The following is a 20715-nucleotide window of genomic DNA, read 5'->3' on the forward strand; positions in this document are numbered from 1 at the left end:
CCATTAATGGGAATGCTGGTTTGAAATGTATTCATTCAAATGTGTTTGCTTATGAATCCTGCCAAATTTTAAAAATCGTAAGTTCTAATTTAAGTTTGAGTGGGAATCATGTATTATGCGGTAATGACAGCTATTATTCAAGGCTTGGAATTAACAACCCTAATTTCTATTTCGTATAACCTGATCTGTTTAACACACAGCTATTTTCATAACCCCAAGTTAAATAAATTTCAAGACTCTGTCCCTTTCTATTTGAAAAAGACTGCTAAGATAAATTTATGAAAGTTTTTTTTACTTTTACGTAACTTTTAATGACACTTGACAGTCCAATGCTATGAGGAATTGAAAAAGTAGATCATTCTGTCTCTGACTTAGTTGTTGCTATTGAAACTTCTATTGTATCTACTAAATATCTGGATAGAAGCTTGTATTTTGGGGCTCTCAGTGGATTACTTTTGAAGTTACATTTCACAATTTATGTCTAAGATCCTGTAGTCATGGGATCTTTGCGAAAGAGAGCATAAACAGACTTCTATTAATCTCCCCAGGAAGAATTTTGAGATAAATTGAGTATCGTCGAAAGACCATTTCAAATGAAGTCAACAGATGCTCTCAGTTTCTGCATCTCAGGTTTTATATAATTCAGTTGAGTTCATAATTTTGAGTCCATTATAATTTTCCATTCCAAATTTCAGCCCATAGCTTAGGGAATGGTTATTGAGAATATAAGTAGCCTTGTAGCCTTGCAACTATGTTTTGTTCCTTCCCTTTTTAAGTACACACTGTTCCTAATAGACTTTGCCTCATAGCTCATTGTTTTTACATCTTTCCGTGCCTTCTAAGACAGCAAAAATGTTTCCCTCCATAAAGAATAGATTCATGTTTTTAAAAAGTCCCAATTTTATTATCCTCTACACACAATGGGAAAAATGAACAATCCAACTGTGGAAACCACAAGGATATCTTTACATTTTAAGAATATCTTTGTCCTATGCTGTGCCTTGAGGATACTCTGTTCCCAACATGTATTTCACTAATTCAAGATTTACATCATCCTTCAGTTTTCCAAGGTACCAGCAAAGATGAGTAAGAAGGAGCCAATTATTTTAATTGCTTATACTAAAAAAAAATTATGGTTTTAGGACTACTTGTCCCCCCTAAAGGCTTAAATCTCTGACCCTAACATTAAGAAAGGAAAATGTTGGCAAACTGCGACAGCCAAATCATGACTGACTATCTGCTCAAGTCCGAATCAAAGAAGGTTCAGTTCCTAAATTTATGAAGGAACTTGAGATAGTAAACCTGTTAATCTGAATTGGCATCTTAATATGTTTGGTAGAAGATAATGTCCTTTGAATTGATATGAATTTTCTACAATGGAAAATGACAGTTTTGATGTTTGTTTCAGCTAGGTAGTTGAATGAGCCACTATGTCAACCTGTCCTTGTTTGCTATGACCATGGAGAAAACTTGGGCCTCATGCAAAATTCTGTCTATGGTAGTGTCTAAATTCTATCTGACCAGGAGATGAAAATATTCCTACCTCTTTTTTTTCCCGACCCACCTAAAGTCCTGACTTTGGCCAGGGTGAAAAGCAAAACTGAAAAAAAATCACCAATTTTTGGGAGAGAAAGGCGTGTAGTTAGGAGGCAACAAGTTCAAGAACTTTAGAAAGTAAAGGGAGGTTAGAGAAGGGCAGTTGTTGGAAAGGACAGATGGGTCGAGGGTTGGCTTTTTGAGGGGGTGATGATCGTGGTTTTGAAAGGGACAGAGACAATGCCTGAGCAAGTGGAGCTATTAACAATGTTGGCAAGCATGGGGCCAAGAGAAGTAGTTGAGTATAGGTTAAAGAGCAAGAGATGGATCTAATGGAAGAAATGAACTTGGACAGGATAGCAGGAGATGGGAGAGAAAGTGCAGAATAACAAGGGATCAGATATAGAGCTAGAGAGAAATTGGGGGGAAGTTGGGAGTGAGGAAAGGAAGATAGTGGCAGAGGCATCTTTGATGGTCTCAATCTTGGAGACAAAGAAATCCATGAGCTCCTCACATTTGATATAGGAGGTAAGAAATGTAAAGTACTGCGCACTGAAAGGAAAAATGGACAACACGTACTCCATAAATGATGTTGAAAGAGACCTAGAAATTTTAGTAGACTCAATGCTCAACCTGACCAACCAATGTAGAGCAGCAATCAATAAAGCCAATGTTGAACTATAGCCAAACCAAAGTCACAGGAAGTCATGACTGAACTCTACTTCAGACCACACCTTGAGTACTGTGTCCAGTTCTGGTCACTAAGCCACAAGAGAAATGTACAGATGTGGGAGGCAATATGAAAAAGCTAATCCTCAGTCTTAGAGGTCTGAGTTATTAAGAAAAATTGGGCAAATATGGACTTTTCTGCCTTGAAAGGAGGCATCTATGAGGTGATCTTGGAGGTATTTAAGATTTTAAATGGTATGAAAAAGGTAAATCCAAAAATTCTTTACTTTAAATTAAGAGAAGGAAAGGGATCACAGGTTCAAACTAGTATAAAGGCAAATTTAGAACGAATATCAAGGAAGTTATCTTTCACACAAACAGTGATCAATGAACTGGACTCTGAGTAGTAGAGGCAAAAACCTTAGAATCACTTTATTATGGATGGATAAACTAAGATGGGATGAATGGCTTTCCTCAATCATTATTATCTTTCAATCTTGTGAGATCGGTGGGGATGGGGGAAAGGGAGTTGGAGGCGATTTGTCATGGAGGAAAGGATTCTTGGTTTTTTTTGCCCTCCACGATGATCATGGTGTAGTCAGAGGATTTGTCTAAGGAGGTACCGATGCACAATATGGTTCAGTCTGATCTGATGGTGAATTATTGTATCAATCATGCACCAGGTGAGCTCGAGTTTGTAGCTCACAGTTTCCATCTTGGCTCTCAAGTCTGAATCAGGCAAACGGCAGAGATGGAAGAATGATTTGGTGTGATTTAAAGCAGAGGTGAAGGAGCAGCTGAGCAGATAAACAGCATCAGGGGTTTTGGGCCAGAAGAAAGGGAATTGGAAGTTTAAGAGTAAATTAATGAGGGAGTTGGGAGGAAGTTTTTTTCCCCCCAAAGCAGATGATAAGAGTAGTGAGCTTGGAGGAAGCCAGAGGGTTGTAGTTGGGCAAGAAGATGAGGAAGTAGTCTTATTGGTCATTAAGACCTCAGAAATGAAGAGTCCACAAGTGATGGTGAGCTCAAAAGGGTGGCCATGGTTGTGGGTGGAAAAGTTTACGTGAATGGTGGGATTGAATGAGGTCAAGAGGGCAGTAATGTCAAAGGAGAAGGGGATAGTGAAGTTTAGGTATTGGTTAAAATCAAAGGATGAGAAGTTGCTTGATGTAGAGAGATCTCAGTGAGAAACTCAGAATGGGCCTGGGGAAGGCCATACATGAGAATTTTAAGTGAGAAGCAGTATGGATGGAAGATAGTAAGATGCTCGATTACTGGCTCATCTAGTCTTGAAAAAGTGTTGGACCAGGGATGTCAAATTTCAGTGGTTACAGCAAAGCTCTTTGAATGCTTTGTAAAACCATTGTTGCAGTAACCTTGTAAATTAAGGATGGAAGTTATATTTTGTTTTTAATTTTCTGATTCCTAAAATTTTGCTGATATAAATGTGAACAGCAGCCATTTAATAGAATAGTCCTACCCCACAAATTCTATTCTTCTACAATGAATTGGTCCAGACACTGGGAAAGGAGTAAACAGGAAGAGGCACTACCACAAGCACAAACCCTCAGCACGTTATTGGCCTCTGCAACAGAAAACAAGTTAGATGGTATTAGTTGGATTGGGAGTGAAGTTCAGGCTTATGAGACTGCCAATGTGTGAGAAAGGCAGAAAAAAGGAAAGAAGGAAGGAATGAGTGGGACATAACATAAGGGAAAGAAACAGAAAAGAGGAATCACAGAATCATTCAGCAAAGAAGGGGCCATTCGACCCATCATGCTTGTTCCGGCTCTTTAAAAGAGCTATCCAATTAGTTCCACTCCCCTGCTCTTTCCTCATAACCCTGCTAATTTTTCCTTTTCAAGTATATATCCAATTCCCTTTTGAAGGTTTCTATTGAATCTGCTTCCACCACCCTTTCAGGCAGTGAATTCCAGTTCATAACAGCTCATTGTGTAAAAAACATTCTCATCGCTCCTCTGGTTCTTTTGCCAATTATCTCAAATCTGCGTCCTCTGCTTACCGACCCTCCTGCCATGGAAACAGTTTCTCTATCAAAACCCCTCATAATTTTGAACACCTCTATTAAATCTCTTAACCTTCGTTACTCTAAGGAGAACAATCCCAGCTTCTCTAATCTCTCCACATAACTGAAATCCCTCATCCCTGGAATCATTCTAGTAAATCTCCTCTGCATCCTCTCCAAGACGTTGGCATCCTTCCCATAGTGGGGTGCCCAGAACTGGACACAATACTCCAGCAGAGGCCTAACCAGTAACTTATAAAGATTTAGCATAACTTCCTTGCTTTTGTATGTCTGGTATAATCAAGATTTCGAGTCAATAGGTGGAAATAAACCATGTCAAAATCTCTTTCACTGGCTAGATTTCAACAATTCTTGTATGTTATACTAATGATAGTGAGTGTATACTATATAATTACAATTTGAGGCTTTATCTGTGGATAATTTAATTTCTGGCTCTTAAGCTTTGAAAGGTTGGCTATGCCTGCATTAGACGACTGTCTACAGTCTACAGAGAATAATTTCCCAATGTGTCTATGCAGGTTTCCATGAAAGTTCTCAAAGTGGGGTTTAAAAGGGAGCCGTAGCATTTTAATGCATCTTGGAATGCACTGGTACTTTGACCATCCTGAATATTTGGAAGTCAACAGTTATTTTGTCTGCACTTAATTGATGTTTTTATAATCAGAAACATGTTTTAAGTGTTTCTTTGCTTAAGGAGAAAAGCTGCAAAGGTAAGAAACTAATCAATGACCTAGAAATGAATCACAATTATGCAAAAGTAGGGATAGGCTAGATGTTAGGCAGTTCTTCTTTTCCCAAAGAGTAGTGAGCCTCTGCTGTAAGGAAATATAGGTTAAGGAATTTAGGGGAACCAGGCTCAAAAGGGTTAATTAGCCAAGGCTTTAGCTGAAACTACTGCACCATAACATAGACTGCTTTTAAATTATCTTACTGCAGCTGCAGGCACTAACAGCCATAAGAATGTTATTGCAAACTAAGGGAGGAACATAACAGTACCCCCACTTCTTCAGACATACTGGAATGCTGAAGCTAGCTAGTACTCCTGTCACCTTCAAGGCCTACAGGGTGATTTATCAACTGCAGGGACGGAGGAACATTGTGTTAAGGATAAGGAGAGATAATGGGGGCCACAAAGCACTGTCTCTTCAGGACAAATACATGTTGTCTATATGATTGGGTAAATTAAAGGGAGTATTTTGGAAAATACCTGATTGGATATATTTTGCCACAGTTCCATTTTTTGGGGTATAACTGGGGAGTCTGAGCCTTTGTTAAGTGTAGAGGACAGAAAAGAGTACCAGGAATGTGGAATGAGGTCGCAGCTTCTACCCAAAGGACAACGGGGTAATATAATTCTCAACTGTGCTTTGTAAACTACTGCTTAAATATTGTACGGTATTGATTCTTGCTTGTGCCAAATAAAATCATATGGCTAATAACCATTATGGTGTCAGTCTCAAACAATTGAACAGAGTGTCAAATTGACTACACTGGAATGCGTTGCTGGCTTGTGTGGTGTGTGCTGACTCTCTGCACGTCTTCAAGAATTAGCTGGATTAGTTCTTGGCTGCGTCAGAGATCGCACCATATAAATGGTAAGTGAACTAACAGTTACATGGTTAATGTGATCTCCTGGACTGGTTTTGATAGCTTGAGAGGGTCGGAGAGGTATTTTCCATATATTTTTTCCCCTTACTGGCCCTGGATTTTTTATGACTTTTCCCTCTCCCAGATTACATGGCTGCATGGGGTAGGAAGTGTCTAGTCATGATGCTCCAGGTATCATGAGTGTGGGGCAGGCTTGATGGACCAGCTTGTCTTTTCCTACCCATCATTTTTGTATGTTTGTATATTATTGTGTCGGGGCATCCACTAACTTCATGATAGCATATCAGGTCCAATACATTTTAAATATGGGTATTCTTGGGGAGAGGAAGATTAAGTTATCTTGCCTCAGCCTGAGGCACACAAGTGATATTGCCAACCTCATACTTCAAATCCCTGAACTGCAACTCAGCATTATGACCATCTCTGAAGAAAAACTCAACATGTAGGGTTCTTCAGTTAGTATCTAACTCTGACAACCTGTCTGTATCTTCAGTTCTATGTGTATCACTGAATGGATGGTTTTTAGTAATTAGGTAGAACCAAATGGAAACATCCCAGTGTATTTGAAGTCAGCCTGAAGGTTCTCATTAGCAAGGACCATTTTCTGGATGTGCATTCTCTACTGGAAAATGGTTAAAAGCAACTTCTATTTACATAGCACCTGACAGGTACTTACAACCAATAATTGTAGTCACTGTTGTGAGGTAGGAAATCACAGCAGCCAATCTGCAAACAGCAAGATCCCACATATACCAATGAGATAAATGAACAGATAATCTGTTTTGGTGGTGGTAGTTAGGTGATCAATTGTTGGCTAGGATACTGGGAACAAAAATCTCCTGCTTGTCTTAGATTAGCGCCATGGGACCTTTTACACCCACCTGAGAGAGCAGATGGGGTTTAATGGTTCATCTGAAAGACAGCATCTTGGACAGTGCAGCACTCCCTCACTACTGCACTGAAGCGTTAGGCTGGATTATGTGCTCAAGTCTCTGGAGTGGGACTTGAACCCACAAACATCTGACTCGGGTGAGAGTGCTACCACTGAGCCAGCAGAGTTTTAGCTGCAGAAATAATTAGTGAAAGTCTTGGACCAAAGTCCCCATTAAGATTGAACATTCAAATTCCAATTCGAAGCACATTAATGTAGGGATAATTAGCTGGAAAATGCTGCTGACACAATACCCACAATTAACGTAGGAAATCTAGGGGTGATGCCGCCACCCGGTGCCCCTCACAGGGAGCCGAATGCGGGCCGAGCCTGGACCGTCCGACCCCACCAGCAGGCCACGGCCGATATCCTCCAGCTGCCATTGGTCCAAGGAACGAGGCCTGACCCCGGAAGTACTACAGTTCCGGCGTACCGGAAATAGACGTGGCAAATGGAGCGGATGCCGAATGTGCTGAACCCGGGTCAGTGTGGCCGGGTCCGGGGCGCCGGCCCTCAGTCTGCGCTGCTGCGCTCGTGTTAATGCCGCAGAGTCGCGACTGAGATCGGATCGGAGTGTGCCGGTTGCCGCTGGGAGGATGTTGTGTAAGTGGGGGCCGGCCGGGCCCGCGCTCCTGCTGGTTTGTGCTGTTGTGAAGCTGAGCTGGAGCCGGACAGTCCCCGTGTTAAGCGACGATGTCCCGTTCAGGATAACATGGCCTGGGGCCGAATTCACACTGGTCAGTATATCTCCTGCACACTACCGGGCACCACCACCTCTCTCTCTCTCGGTCTCAGCTTGTGGGGTTTAGTTGTAGCACGGGCACAGTGTGCAAAACAACACGCGATAGCCGTAGTAATATAGTTCACGGACGTGTTTGCGCCAAAGTATTATGCTCTACTAGCAGTGACACTACACTGGCTTATGTTTTTCTGGTCAGAATGATTATAAATTCGTTAATTTATTGATCGTGATGGATCAGCATAAACATGGGACTGGCTGGCCATGGAAAGGCATGTCGTGGATGGCACAAAGGAAAAGGAAAAAAGTTGTTTGATTGCCAACTTGTAGTCATACCATTGGATTATTACATTAATTAAATGTCTGTATATTCTTGCTCACTTCTTGACATGACTTCTCTATCGATACAAATCAATGCTCCCCCAGGAACACTGGGGAATAATCTATTCTCTAACTAGCAAGATGTTTATTGCCTCTTAATTTTCCTTTCACAAGTGGAGATGTTCCACTGCTGAGAGGTCACAGAATAGAGAAAATTAATTTCAAAAATATATCTAGCAGATGAGTATTGATTGCTGGCTCTGGAAATCCATCAAAAGGAGTAGTGAAATGATCACACTAATTGCACTGTTGCCAACAGTTCTATTTGCCATGCTGTAAATGCAATGCAAATTTGAACTGGTGTGAAAGGGATTTTGTACCTCAGGGGTTTTAGTGTGCTCAGGAGTCTTGAGTTACCCTACCACTTTTGCATTGATGTGCATCTAAAACTGTTTTGCATCATCTAAAAGTGGTTGTGTAACAGCAACCTTAAAGACCTTGTGTCATTCCTGCAGAAAGAAGTATGGGGGGAATCCCACCAATAGTGACAGGACCTCAGATGAAAACTCACAGTTAAAGATGATGGTGAAAATGTGAGTCTACAATTAATTTTTAAAGCTTTTATAGAGATTGAAGATGCAGTCAGTTGTCACGTAAATTTTTGCAACAAAAATGTACAAATTGAAGAATGCTTTTTTTAAAAGCAGTAATATTTATTACAACTATATATATTCAAGTTAACACAACTGTTTGGTTTTAGCAAAGTGCAGGTTGTGTACTCCTGCTACAGTTCTCAACCCCTTACCCTGGAATTCTAGGTCTGTGATGGACAGGAACCCAGAGGTAAAGAGCAGAGGTTTCCACAGACTTTTCATTTGTGCCATCCAAATTTACTCATTGTTTAGGCACAGAAAATAACATGTTTACAAACAAAAAAAATCTCAGGACAGAGGCTTTTATGATAAAATCAATTTACTGAAATAAGAATTTAATTAGAGTTTTACTGTTTGAGTGACTTGTAATGTTTACCATAAAAATTGCAATGTCATTTTCAGCATTCTTTAGATTTTGCAGTTTTAAAAATTCAGACTACTGTTTGCAACAGATAATGTATAGTCTATTTTTAATTCAAAATTGCTTAATTCAAATTATCTGATTTTATTTTTTAACACTAAATTCCCACATTTTGCTGTTTATTTACGCTGCTTAATTTAAATTATTGGATATTTCAATTGTTTTAATATGAAAATGAGTTAATAGAAGTAGACTATTTGGTATTCTATTATATTATGTGTGTCACTTACATTAACTGCTTGTGCAATTTCTAATATTAAAGAAGACTTAAGTTTCAAAAGAAAATGTTTGTTACTGTATATTTTGCTGAAGAGGTTTGATGTCCATCATCCTAATGTTATTTTTGTTCTTTTCCTATGACATTGTGACCTATTGCTGTGAAATTAATATCCCAAGATGATGCAGTTCATTCATTACCTTACACTGCATGAACATTAAAAAAAGTTTCTGTACACACATTCCTGAAGATGAATGTTTCCAAAATAATACCCAAGAGAATCATCTTAATTCAGTATAGATAGGGTCAGTTCAGTATAGATTGATTGTGGTGCCAGCCTAGTATATGGTACCACTGTTCTCTGTGTTGTAAAATTAAACATTTTGCTTGCTGATGTTAGCATGTAGTAATGAAAAGTAAAGTTGTACTAAGAACAGAAAATGCTGGAAAAACTCAGCAAGTGAGGCAGTATCTGTGGAGAAAGAAACGGTTAACATTTCAGGTCGAAGACCTTTCGTCAGAAAAGTAAAGTTGTACGCTGTATTGTAGAATACAATGTTCTACTTGCAAGAATATAGCTAATTCTAGATTTTGTTTTTAGCCGACAACAGGAGGCCTGTACAGACCTGATGATTATATAATTATCACTACAGTGCATAATGAAAGATACAAATGTATGTTGCCATCAATTGGAAATGGAGACCAGGTAAGCCTAGAATTTATACGGTAGTTTTGTAACAAATGCCCCCTGTAATAGCTTTGTAACGTGCTATATTATGTATTACTTAACATTGTTAAATAAATACATTCGTGCATTCATTTCAAACTGCAAGCAATGTCTCCAGGTGGATTTAATTCTGTCTTTTTGTCTTGAATGGCTGTATGTTGCAGAGCCACTGATGTGATCCTTGCTAAAAACACACCATGTGTGATGAAGGACTTTTTGTAAAATGCTATGCAACTGCTGTTTTAGCTCAATTTATACAAGAAAGTGGAGGTACACTATAAGCAGTAACTTAATTTTCTTCATTGTGAATATAAAACATCATTTATATGTTCGCCATTCTTAACAGTGACACTCTACATCTACAATTTTGCTCCCCTTCTCATAAAACTACCTGTTAATACCATAAATTGTCCCACCATCATGAGGCATATAGTAGTGGGCAGTCAAAACATTTACTCGTGTCTGACTGCAAGAAAGTTTTAGTAAAGTATCAACAAGAAAGTTTTAGTAAAGTTTTGTGACACACATAATTCCTCCAGCCTCAGCTTCTGCAATGCCTCAGGTGGTTAAGACGCTGGGTCATGCAGACCAGAAAACCCATGGGTTTGGTCTCCAGTCTGTGCTGAGCCAGCTGACCTCAGTATGGTGCTATATCTAATTGTAGCCACAGCATCTCCAGAAATGGCTTCTCTTACCAACCCTGCACCATTACCTCTGGGGTTCCTCAAGGATCTATCCTTGGCCCTTCCCCTTTTCCTCATCTACGTGCTGCCCCTTGGCGACGTCATCCAAAGACATTGGGTCAGCTTCCACATATACACTGACAACACCACCTTATTCGACTGCTTCACTGCCTCTGTTGTCAGACTGCTTGTCCGACATCCAGTCGTGGGTGAGCTGCAATTGCCTCCAATTGAGAAAACTGAAGCCATCACCTTTGGCCCCCGCCACAAACTCCATACCTTTGCCACCAATTCCATCCTCTTCCCTGATCACTCTCTCAGGTTGAACCAAACTGTTCACAACTTTGGTGTCCTATTTGACCCTGAGCTGAACATCCAACCCATATCCTCTCCATTCAAAATGCCACTTAGTTCCATTTCCATAACCTTGCCCTTTGCTGCCCCTGCCTCAGCCCATCTGCTGCCATGACCCTCATCCATGCTTTTGTTTCCTCCAGATTCGACTATTCCAATGCTCTCCTGGCTGGCCTCACACCATCCACCCTCCATAAATGTGAACTCATCCAAAACTCTGCTGCCCCTATCCTATCCCGTATCAAGTCCGACTCACCCATTACTCCTGTCCTTGCTGACCTATATTGGCTCATGGTCCCCCAATTTAAAATTATTATCCCTGTATTTAAATCTCATCATGGCTTCGCCCCATCCTATCTCTGTAACCTCCTACAACTCCACCCCCAGAATTCTCCGTTCCTATGTGGGTTATATTGTAAAAGATCCCTGACTGTTGATGAGCTTTGATCTCTTGCTTTATGTCATCAGAGCCCCTCAATTCAGTTACTATGTTTTATCTTAATGACATCTGTATATCTTTTATATAAAGTCTAAATGTACGGTTTAACTTATTACACTAAACATGGTAAAGGAAGTGTGACTCCGGTAGAAAAGGAAAAATCATTGATAATTATGTAGAAACTGAGGACAGTGGGTTGTTACCATATTATAACAACTCATTACCAAAAGTGTTAACAGAAAATAAACTGTACACTGTATATTATAATCCTGCTTTCTCTGGTATTGACTTAATTACATTTTCTTACACGGTAAAGCATAGTTTGTATTACACAGTGCTGATTGATTTAGTTTTGCACAGAAAATATTTTTCTATGAATGTTGTGGTGTAGTATGTACTTTATTCTAGCAACCTATTTCTATTGTTTAAGCCCCACAGAAATTTTATTAATGCAACAGATGATTTTCTAAAATTTGTCAAGGTTGAATATAAAATAACAATTTTAACTAATTTTACTTTACTTTGGGGAAGCAAGTGTTGAACCTGATATAGTAGGGTTCACAGAAAATGCAAAACATTCAATTTATTTTCCAGCTGCAATACTTAAGTACTGTCAAATCCAAAAAACACTGTCCTGTGAGTTAAAACTTCACTGTGCTGCTAATGCAGTTAGGGATCTGCTTTAGAACATAAGAACATAAGAAATTGGAGCAGGAGTAGGCCAATCGGCCCCTCGAGCCTGCTCCGCCATTCAATAAGATCATGGCTGATCTGATCCCAACCACAAATCTAAAGAACACAAGAAGTCGGAGCAGGACCCGGCCACATAGCCCCTGGGCCCTCTCCGCCACCCACAGGGCATTGACCGATCCGAACTCAGCTTCATGTCCAATTTCCTGCCCGCTCCCCATAACCCCTAATTCCCTTTACTTCTAGGAAACTGTCTATTTCTGTTTTAAATTTATCTAATGATGTAGCTTCCACAGCTTCCTGGGGCAGCAAATTCCACAGACCTACCACCCTCTGAGTGAAGAAGTTTCTCCTCATCTCAGTTTTGAAAGAGCAGCCCCTTATTCTAAGATTATGCCCCCTAGTTCTAGTTTCACCCATCTTTGGGAACATCCTTACTGCATCCACCCGATCAAGACCCTTCACAATCTTATATGTTTCAATAAGATCGCCTCTCATTCTTCTGAACTCCAATGAGTAGAGTCCCAATCTACTCAACCTCTCCTCATATGTCCGCCCCCTCATCCCCGGGATTAACCGAGTGAACCTTCTTTGTACTGCCTCGAGAGCAAGTATGTCTTTTCTTAAGTATGGAGACCAAAACTGTATGCAGTATTCCAGGTGCGGTCTCACCAATACCTTATATAACTGCAGCAATACCTCCTTGTTTTTATATTCTATCCCCCTAGCAATAAAAGCCAACATTCCGTTGGCTTTCTTGATCACCTGCTGCACCTGCATACCAACTTTTTGATTTTCTTGCACTAGGACCCCCAGATCCCTTTGTACTGCAGTACTTTCCAGTCTCTCGCCATTAAGAAAATAACTTGCTCTCTGATTTTTCCTGCCAAAGTGCATAACCTCACATTTTCCAATATTATATTGCATCTGCCAAATCTCCGCCCACTCACCCAGCCTGTCTACATCCCCTTGCAGGTTTTTTATGTCCTCCTCACTCTCTACTTTCCCTCCCATCTTTGTATCATCTGCAAATTTTGATATGTTGCACTCGGTCCCCTCCTCCAAATCGTTAATATAGATTGTAAGGAGTTGGGGACCCAGCATCGACCCCTGTGGAACACCACTGGTCACTGGTTGCCAGTCCGAAAATGAACCATTTATCCCAACTCTCTGCTTCCTGTTCGATAACCAATCCTCCACCCATGCCAGAATATTACCCCCAATCCCGTGATTTTTTATCTTAAGTAATAATCTTTTATGTGGCACCTTGTCGAATGCCTTCTGGAAGTCTAAATACACTACGTCCACTGGTTCCCCTTTATCCACCCTATACGTTATATCCTCGAAGAACTCAAGCAAATTTGTCAGACATGACTTCCCCTTCATAAAGCCATGCTGACTTTGTCCTATTAAATTATGCTTATCTAAATGTTCCGTTACTGTCTCCTTAATAATAGACTCCAAAATTTTACCCACCACAGATGTTAAGCTAACTGGCCTATAATTTCCAGCCTTCTGCCTACTACCCTTTTTAAATAACGGTGTTACATTAGCAGTTTTCCAATCTGCCGGGACCTCTCCTGAGTCCAGGGAATTTTGGAAAACTATCACCAAAGCATCCACAATCCCTACTGCCACTTCCCTCAAGACCCTAGGATGGAAGCCATCAGGTCCAGGGGATTTATCCGCCTTGAGTCCCATTATTTTACTGAGTACCATCTCCTGAGTGATTTTAATCGTATTTAGCTCCTCCCCCCCGAGAGTCCCCTGTTTGTCCAGTGTTGGGATATTCTTAGTGTCCTCTACTGTAAAGACTGAAACAAAATATTTGTTCAGCATTTTTGCCATCTCCATGTTTCCCACCATTAATTTCCCGGTCTCATCCTCTAAGGGACCTATGTTTGCCTTAGCCACCCTTTTTCTTTTTATATAACGATATAAACTCTTGCTATCTGTTTTTATATTTTTTGCTAATTTCTTTTCATAATCTAACTTCCCTTTCTTAATCAATCCTTTAGTTACTTTTTGCTGTCTTTTGAAGAATTCCCAATCTTCTATCCTCCCACTAAGTTTGGCTACCTTATATGTCCTTGTTTTTAGTCGGATACTATCCTTGATTTCTTTACTTAGCCACGGATGGCTGTCATTTCTTTTACACCCTTTTTTCCTCAGTGGAATATATTTATTTTGAAAGTTGTAAAATAACTCCCTAAATGAACACCACTGCTCATGTACCGTCTTACCCTTTAATCTATTTTCCCAGTCCACTTTAATCAATTCCGCTCTCATACCATCATAGTCTCCTTTATTCAAGCTCAGTACGCTTGTTTGAGAATCAACCTTCTCACCCTCTAATTGGATATGGAATTCAACCATGTTGTGGTCGCTCGTTCCAAGGGGATCCTTAACTAGGACATTATTAATTAATCCTGACTCATTACACAGGACCAGGTCCAAGGTTGCCTGCCCCCTTGTAGGATCAGTTACATACTGCTCAAGAAATCCATCCCTGATGCACTCAATGAACTCGTCCTCAAGGCTGCTCTGCCCAATTTGATTTGTCCAGTTAATATGATAATTAAAATCCCCCATAATTATGGCTGTTCCCTTATTACATGCCCCGACTATCTCCTGATTAATACTTCTTCCAGCAGAGTTGCAACTATTAGGAGGCCTATATACTACGCCCACTAATGTTTTTTTTCCCTTATTATTCCTTATCTCCACCCAAACTGTTTCATTATCTTGATGCTTTGTCCCAATATCATTTCTCTGTATTACAGTGATTCCTTCCTTTATTAACATAGCCACCCCACCTCCCCTTCCTTCCTGCCTGTCCTTCCTGATTGTTAAATACCCTGGCATATTTAATTCCCAGTCGTTGTCACCCTGCAGCCATGTTTCTGTAATGGCCACAAGATCATACCCATACGTAGTTATTTGTGCCGTTAACTCATCCATTTTATTACGAATGCTACGTGCATTCAGATAAAGAACTTTCAAATCTGTTTTGTGACGCTTAGTTCCTGCTTTTTCCTTTTTTAACACTTTACCTATTACTCCATACCTTCTGTCCCTTCCTGTTACGCTTTCCTCTCTCTCCCTGCTCAGGTTCTCAACCCCCTGCCACTTTAGTTTAAACCCTCCCCAACAGCACTAGCAAACACTCCTCCTAGGACAGCGGTCCCGGCCCTGCCCAGGTGCAGACCGTCCGGTTTGTACTGGTCCCACCTCCCCCAGAACCGTTTCCAGTGTCCCAGGAATTTGAATCCCTCCCCCTTGCACCATTCCTCTAGCCACGTATTCATTTGAAATATCCTCCTATTTCTACTCTGACTAGCACGTGGCACTGGCAGCAATCCTGAGATTACTACCTTTGAGGTCCTATTTTTTAATTTACCTCCTAACTCCCTATATTCTGCTTTTAGGACCTCATCCCCTTTTTTACCTATATCGTTGGTGCCTATGTGCACCACGACAGCTGGCTGTTCGCCCTCCCCCTCCAAAATGTTCTGTAGCCGCTCCGAGACATCCTTGATCCTTGCACCAGGGAGGCAACACACCATCCTGGAGTCTCGGTTGCGGCCGCAGAAACGCCTGTCTATTCCCCTTACAATTGAGTCCCCTATCACTATAGCTCTGCCACTCTTTTTCCTCCCAGCCTGTGCAGCAGAGCTACCCGTGGTGCCAGGAAGTTGGCTGCTGCTGCCTTCCCCTGATAAGTCATCCCCCCCAACAGCATCCAAAGTGGCATATCTGTTTGAGAGGGGGATGGACACAGGGGACCCCTGCACTACCTGCCTGCATCTCTTACTCTTCCTGGTGGTCACCCATTCACTTCCTGCCTGTAGACCCTTTACCTGCGGTGTGACCAACTCGCTAAACGTGCTATCCACGAGTTTCTCTGCATCGCGGATGCTCCACAGTGAGTCCACCCGCAGCTCCAGCTCCGAGATACGATCGGTCAGTAGCTGCAGGTGGACACACTTCCCGCACACATGGTCGGCAGGGACACTGGTAGTGTCCATGACTTCCCACATCTTGCAGGAGGAGCATATCACGGGTGCGAGGTCTGCTGCCATGACTTGCCTTAGCTGAGTTACCCCTTTTAAATTACGTTGAAATTAGAAAATGTTAACTATACTAGGGACCTAGGTTCACTAAAAAAAAAACACTACCTGCTATAAAACCTGCAGATCTTCCCTTTCTTATTACTTTACTTACAGTAAAATGGTAGAAATACTCACCTGAACCTACTCACCAATCAGCTGCCTCCCCTGTGCCGCGTCACTTTCTGACTGGTGACGTCACCCCGAACTGCCGCTGGTCTCAGAGTCTCGCTCTCAGAGTAAGCTCTGGTCTCGCTCTCTCCACACTGTTTATATCTCCGCTCTGGTCTCGCTCTCTCCCACCGCTCACCGACTGGACTCTCGCTCTCTCCGCGCTGTTTTTATCCCCGCTCTGGTCTCGCTCTCTCCCGCCGCTCACCGACTGGACTCTCGCTCTCTCCGCGCTGTTTATATCTCCGCTCTGGTCTCGCTCTCTCCCGCCGCTCACCGACTGGACTCTCGCTCTCTCCGCGCTGTTTTTATCCCCGCTCTGGTCTCGCTCTCTCCCGCCGCTCACCGACTGGACTCTCGCTCTCTCCGCGCTGTTTATATCTCCGCTCTGGTCTCGCTCTCTCCCGCCGCTCACCGACTGAACTCTCGCTCTCTCCGCGCTGTTTTTATCCCCGCTCTGGTCTCGCTCTCTCCTGCCGCTCACCGCTCTCAGGTCCACTACCGCTCTGCAGGAAAAGCAAGGCAAAGCAGCACCTCCTTCCCCCACTTCACCAAACTCCCACACGTACCGAACTCTCAGCACACTGTGTAATATCCGCACACCGTGCAGTCCGCACTGACAGGCCCCTGTATTTCTACAGTTGAGACTCAGATGAGTCAGGCCTGCCCCACCTTCAGGGACCAATTGAATCTCGCTAACCAATTAACTTGCTACAGCAGCTCTCTGCTGAAGCCTGACAGAAACTTAGAAATTTAAACTTTTAAATTGACCTTAAACAGTTGAAGCAATATGCACTAGATTTAAAGAGATTAACCCTTCAACTCCCACACGTACCGAACTCTCAGCACACTGTGTTGTCCTCACAACCGTGCTGTCCGCACTCATTGCTTTCATTGTATTTTCTTGAATGTTAACTGTCCACAGTCGATTGAGTTCCTAATCTGATTGAAATGGATGCTTTTCTATGTAGTTAATTTGTCCGTCTTTACATTCAGGATGAAGAACATGATTACAAAGGCCTACGGCCTGGTGAGCTATTGGAACCACTCTTCAAACAGAGCAGTTGCTCTTACAGGGTAAAGTTGTTTGTAATTAACTAATTAATTAACAGAATCTATTTAAAGCTGTGGTAAGTCATTTTCCTGGGCCATACAATGCAGTCTTTAGGTCATACTTTCATACAGGGTTTTCTGATCAAATTTGGGGGGGGTTAGTGATCTTATTACTGATACAAAGTCACCGGCAAAGGTATTATGATAATGAGGAAAAGAACATCTGATCCTATTAAGACCAGACTAGTATTTTCCCATATTGATCAGTGGTTTGTATCCCATCCCACTTTGCATCTCATCTATACATCTTTACCCACCCCCTTACCGCAGTAGCTCTTTTCTAGCTGGCTGACTCCCCTCCCACACCAATGTACATTAAATAAATATAGTTAGAAAATCATTCAGCTGCTGCTAATTTTGTTAAATTTCATTGCTCTTCCATTTCGTAGCCTTGCTTGTTTCTCAATGCATTATACAGTGATGTCTAAAGATGGCTGACATATTGATCATTTGTGTCTATGATGTATGATGGTATAGCTTCTTTCTTTTGTCATCGTACATATGGGATTTAAACCCAGATTGATTTACAGAAAGGGCTCAGCTTAACCAGATGCTATTGTCAGGTCAACTGTTCTAGGAAGGGGCCACAGTATTCTAGGGAAGGCCATAGCCATTCAATTCAAATACACATATCATGTAGGTTTTATTTGCATTTATGCTTGATTGGCAGCTGCTTGAGTTTAACATACATATTAAAATTTGTTTTTTTCTAGGTCACTTTTTTTTTAAATATATGTTTCTCAGCATGACTTGTAAAAATTGAGTTGTCCGTTTGAAGCTATCGGAGAAAGAGATGGGCCAGAGAAAGATTCTAGATGATCAGCAAAGAAAAGCTTTCATTTTAATACAGCAGATGCAACGGTTCATTATTTTCTACCAATTCAAGGAGAGAGAGTTCACCTTATAACTACTGTAAAATCCATTATGTGTCATTACTACTGGCCAATTATCCATTTACTGTTTAAGAAACGTGACATTTTATAGCTTAAGCCACGATCTAGTAAAGTGTTTAAACTACTGCCTTCCAAAGCCAAGGAAGAACACGTGAGGGCACATATTATAACCAGCGAGACGAAATACAGTAACAAGGGTTTTCTGTTCATTACCTGGGTACACTGGTAATTTTTGCTTTTTTGAAGACCGGATTTCTGGTGAACAACATTGTATCCAGTTATATAAGATCATGTTACCCTTCTTAAAATATTAAATATGTAACTTTTTGAAGTGCTCCTTTAATATCCACATGATTTCGTTGTTTCCTACAATAGTGTTCAATTTGTATATAACTTTTTAATGTTCTTATCTTTGACCCATTGAATTATATGCAAATACTACCAGCTGAATATTTCTAAAATAGAAATCTTTATACGTTACAGATTGAATCTTATTGGACATACGAAGTGTGCCATGGAAAACACATTCGCCAATATCATGAGGAAAAAGAAACTGGCCAGGTACAGTGCCTGATTTTATTAGCCTGTAGTGTTACTAACTGTTATTGTGATTGTATTGCTAACTTTTATGTATCTTCTGGATTAGCAGAAAGTTAATATTCAAGAATATTACCTTGGTACCATGAGCACACCAGCCAATTCTGAGACCAAAGGTAAGAAACAACAGCTATCAGAAAGCACTGAATTTGCATTTATGTAGCACAGTTTGTTCTTGTTGTAGCATGCTATTTGCAAACCTGTCAAAAAGTGAATTCTGTATGATGACAATTGAAATGAAAAGCTGTTTACGTTAAAGGAGCAACATTTAAAAATAATCCTTTTAGACCTGACCATTTCAGATACTGTACTACAGCCAAAAATATGTCATGGATTGTTCACTTCTGTTTTATCACTTACTATCTCTCAATTCGTGTTTACGTTGAATGACTTCAGAAAATTACAACAATAAAAACTTGCATTTATATAGCGCCTTCAACGTAGTAAAATGTTGCAAAGAGCTTCACAGGAGCGTAATCAGACAAAAATCGACACCAAACCAAAGAAGGAAACATTAGGATAGGTGACCAAATGCTTGGTCATAAGTAGGTTTTAAGGAGCATGATGTGGAGATGCCGGTGATGGACTGGGGTGGACAAATGTAAGGAATCTTACAACACCAGGTTGCAGTCCAACAAATTTATTTTAAAATCACAAGCTTTCGGAGATTATCCCCTTCGTCAGGTGACCTGACGAAGGGGATAATCTCCGAAAGCTTGTGATTTTAAAATAAATTTGTTGGACTGCAACCTGGTGTTGTAAGATTCCTTACATTTAAGGAGCATCTTAAAGGAGGAGAGTCGGTGTGGATTAGGGAGGGAATCCCATAGCTTAGGGCCTAGACGGCTGAAGGCTTGGCTGCCAATGGTGGGGTGAAATGAGTGGGAGATGCACAAGAGGCCAGAATTAGCAGAATGCAGAGCTCTTGGGGGGTTGTAGGGCTGGAGGAGGTTACAGAGATAAGGAGGAGTGAGGCCATGGAGGGATTGAAAACTAACATGGAGTCTGATGCTGCTTCTTGAGGATCAAAAAGTAATCTGCTTAATTTATGTCATTATGGTTCCACAAGCCCAAACTCCACTTTAACCCCATGCAACAGATGAACACTTTTTAATTCAATACATTAATTTTTCTACATATTCATTGCATGTTCATGAAACCTGCTTTAAACATGCTTGCAGTATCGTACAATACAAATCAAGCTTTAGATCAGCAGAATGTGGAATGCAAAGCAGATCTTTATAAAAACAACAATGGAAATATAATAAATCCTAGTCCCTTTCCAGAACCGTATGGAATTAGATTTGAAAGACGTGATGCACTGAAGTAACATTCATGCAGTTTTGCTCTGTATCAGTGTTAAGTCATTCACTGGGACTAACTTGAGCAGCAGAACAAATGCTAATTTTCTCATATTATATCTAAAATATCAACTAGTATGTGAGGAAGAAGGAGTGGCGTGAGAATGCCTGAGAATTAGCATTGCACTCAGGATAGCAGTAGTGACATTAATATGGAAATTTCCACCTATTAAAATGGACTTTTCTGCAGTTAGGTTTCTAACAGAAGCAAAGTCCTAAAGGAGAGTTTGTCCTGCCAATTATGAGTAAAATTATGTATGAAAGGGTGATGCACATTCAAATATATTTCAAACATTCTAGATTTTCATTTCTTTGTCTAGACTCCTCTGCAGAACAGCCTGAAGAACCTGAAACTGAGAAATTGAAAGTAAGTGGAATGCAGCCTTATTATCTCTTCTAGGTTTTTACAGGATGATTCAGATCTGTCACTATAGTT

The 20715-nt window shown here is 40.9% G+C and overlaps 1 protein-coding gene across 2 annotated transcripts in view; it reads left to right on the forward strand.

Annotated features, from left to right (window-relative positions):
• Nucleotides 1-7221: 7221 nt before the first annotated feature.
• Nucleotides 7222-20715, forward strand: part of erlec1 (endoplasmic reticulum lectin 1) — a 29290-nt gene continuing 15796 nt past the window's right edge. The window contains exons 1-6 of one of the 2 annotated variants that reach the window (XM_067988989.1): nucleotides 7222-7528; nucleotides 9744-9848; nucleotides 17312-17392; nucleotides 18805-18882; nucleotides 18968-19034; nucleotides 20600-20646. In XM_067988989.1, the coding sequence (XP_067845090.1) occupies nucleotides 7388-7528; nucleotides 9744-9848; nucleotides 17312-17392; nucleotides 18805-18882; nucleotides 18968-19034; nucleotides 20600-20646 (519 nt within the window). In that variant the 5' untranslated portion in view covers nucleotides 7222-7387. The remainder of the gene's footprint in view (nucleotides 7529-9743; nucleotides 9849-17311; nucleotides 17393-18804; nucleotides 18883-18967; nucleotides 19035-20599; nucleotides 20647-20715) is intronic. The other variant, XM_067988990.1, reaches the window with a different exon arrangement.

Source organism: Heptranchias perlo, chromosome 8, assembly GCF_035084215.1.
Source record: "Heptranchias perlo isolate sHepPer1 chromosome 8, sHepPer1.hap1, whole genome shotgun sequence".
Lineage (NCBI taxonomy): Eukaryota > Metazoa > Chordata > Chondrichthyes > Hexanchiformes > Hexanchidae > Heptranchias > Heptranchias perlo.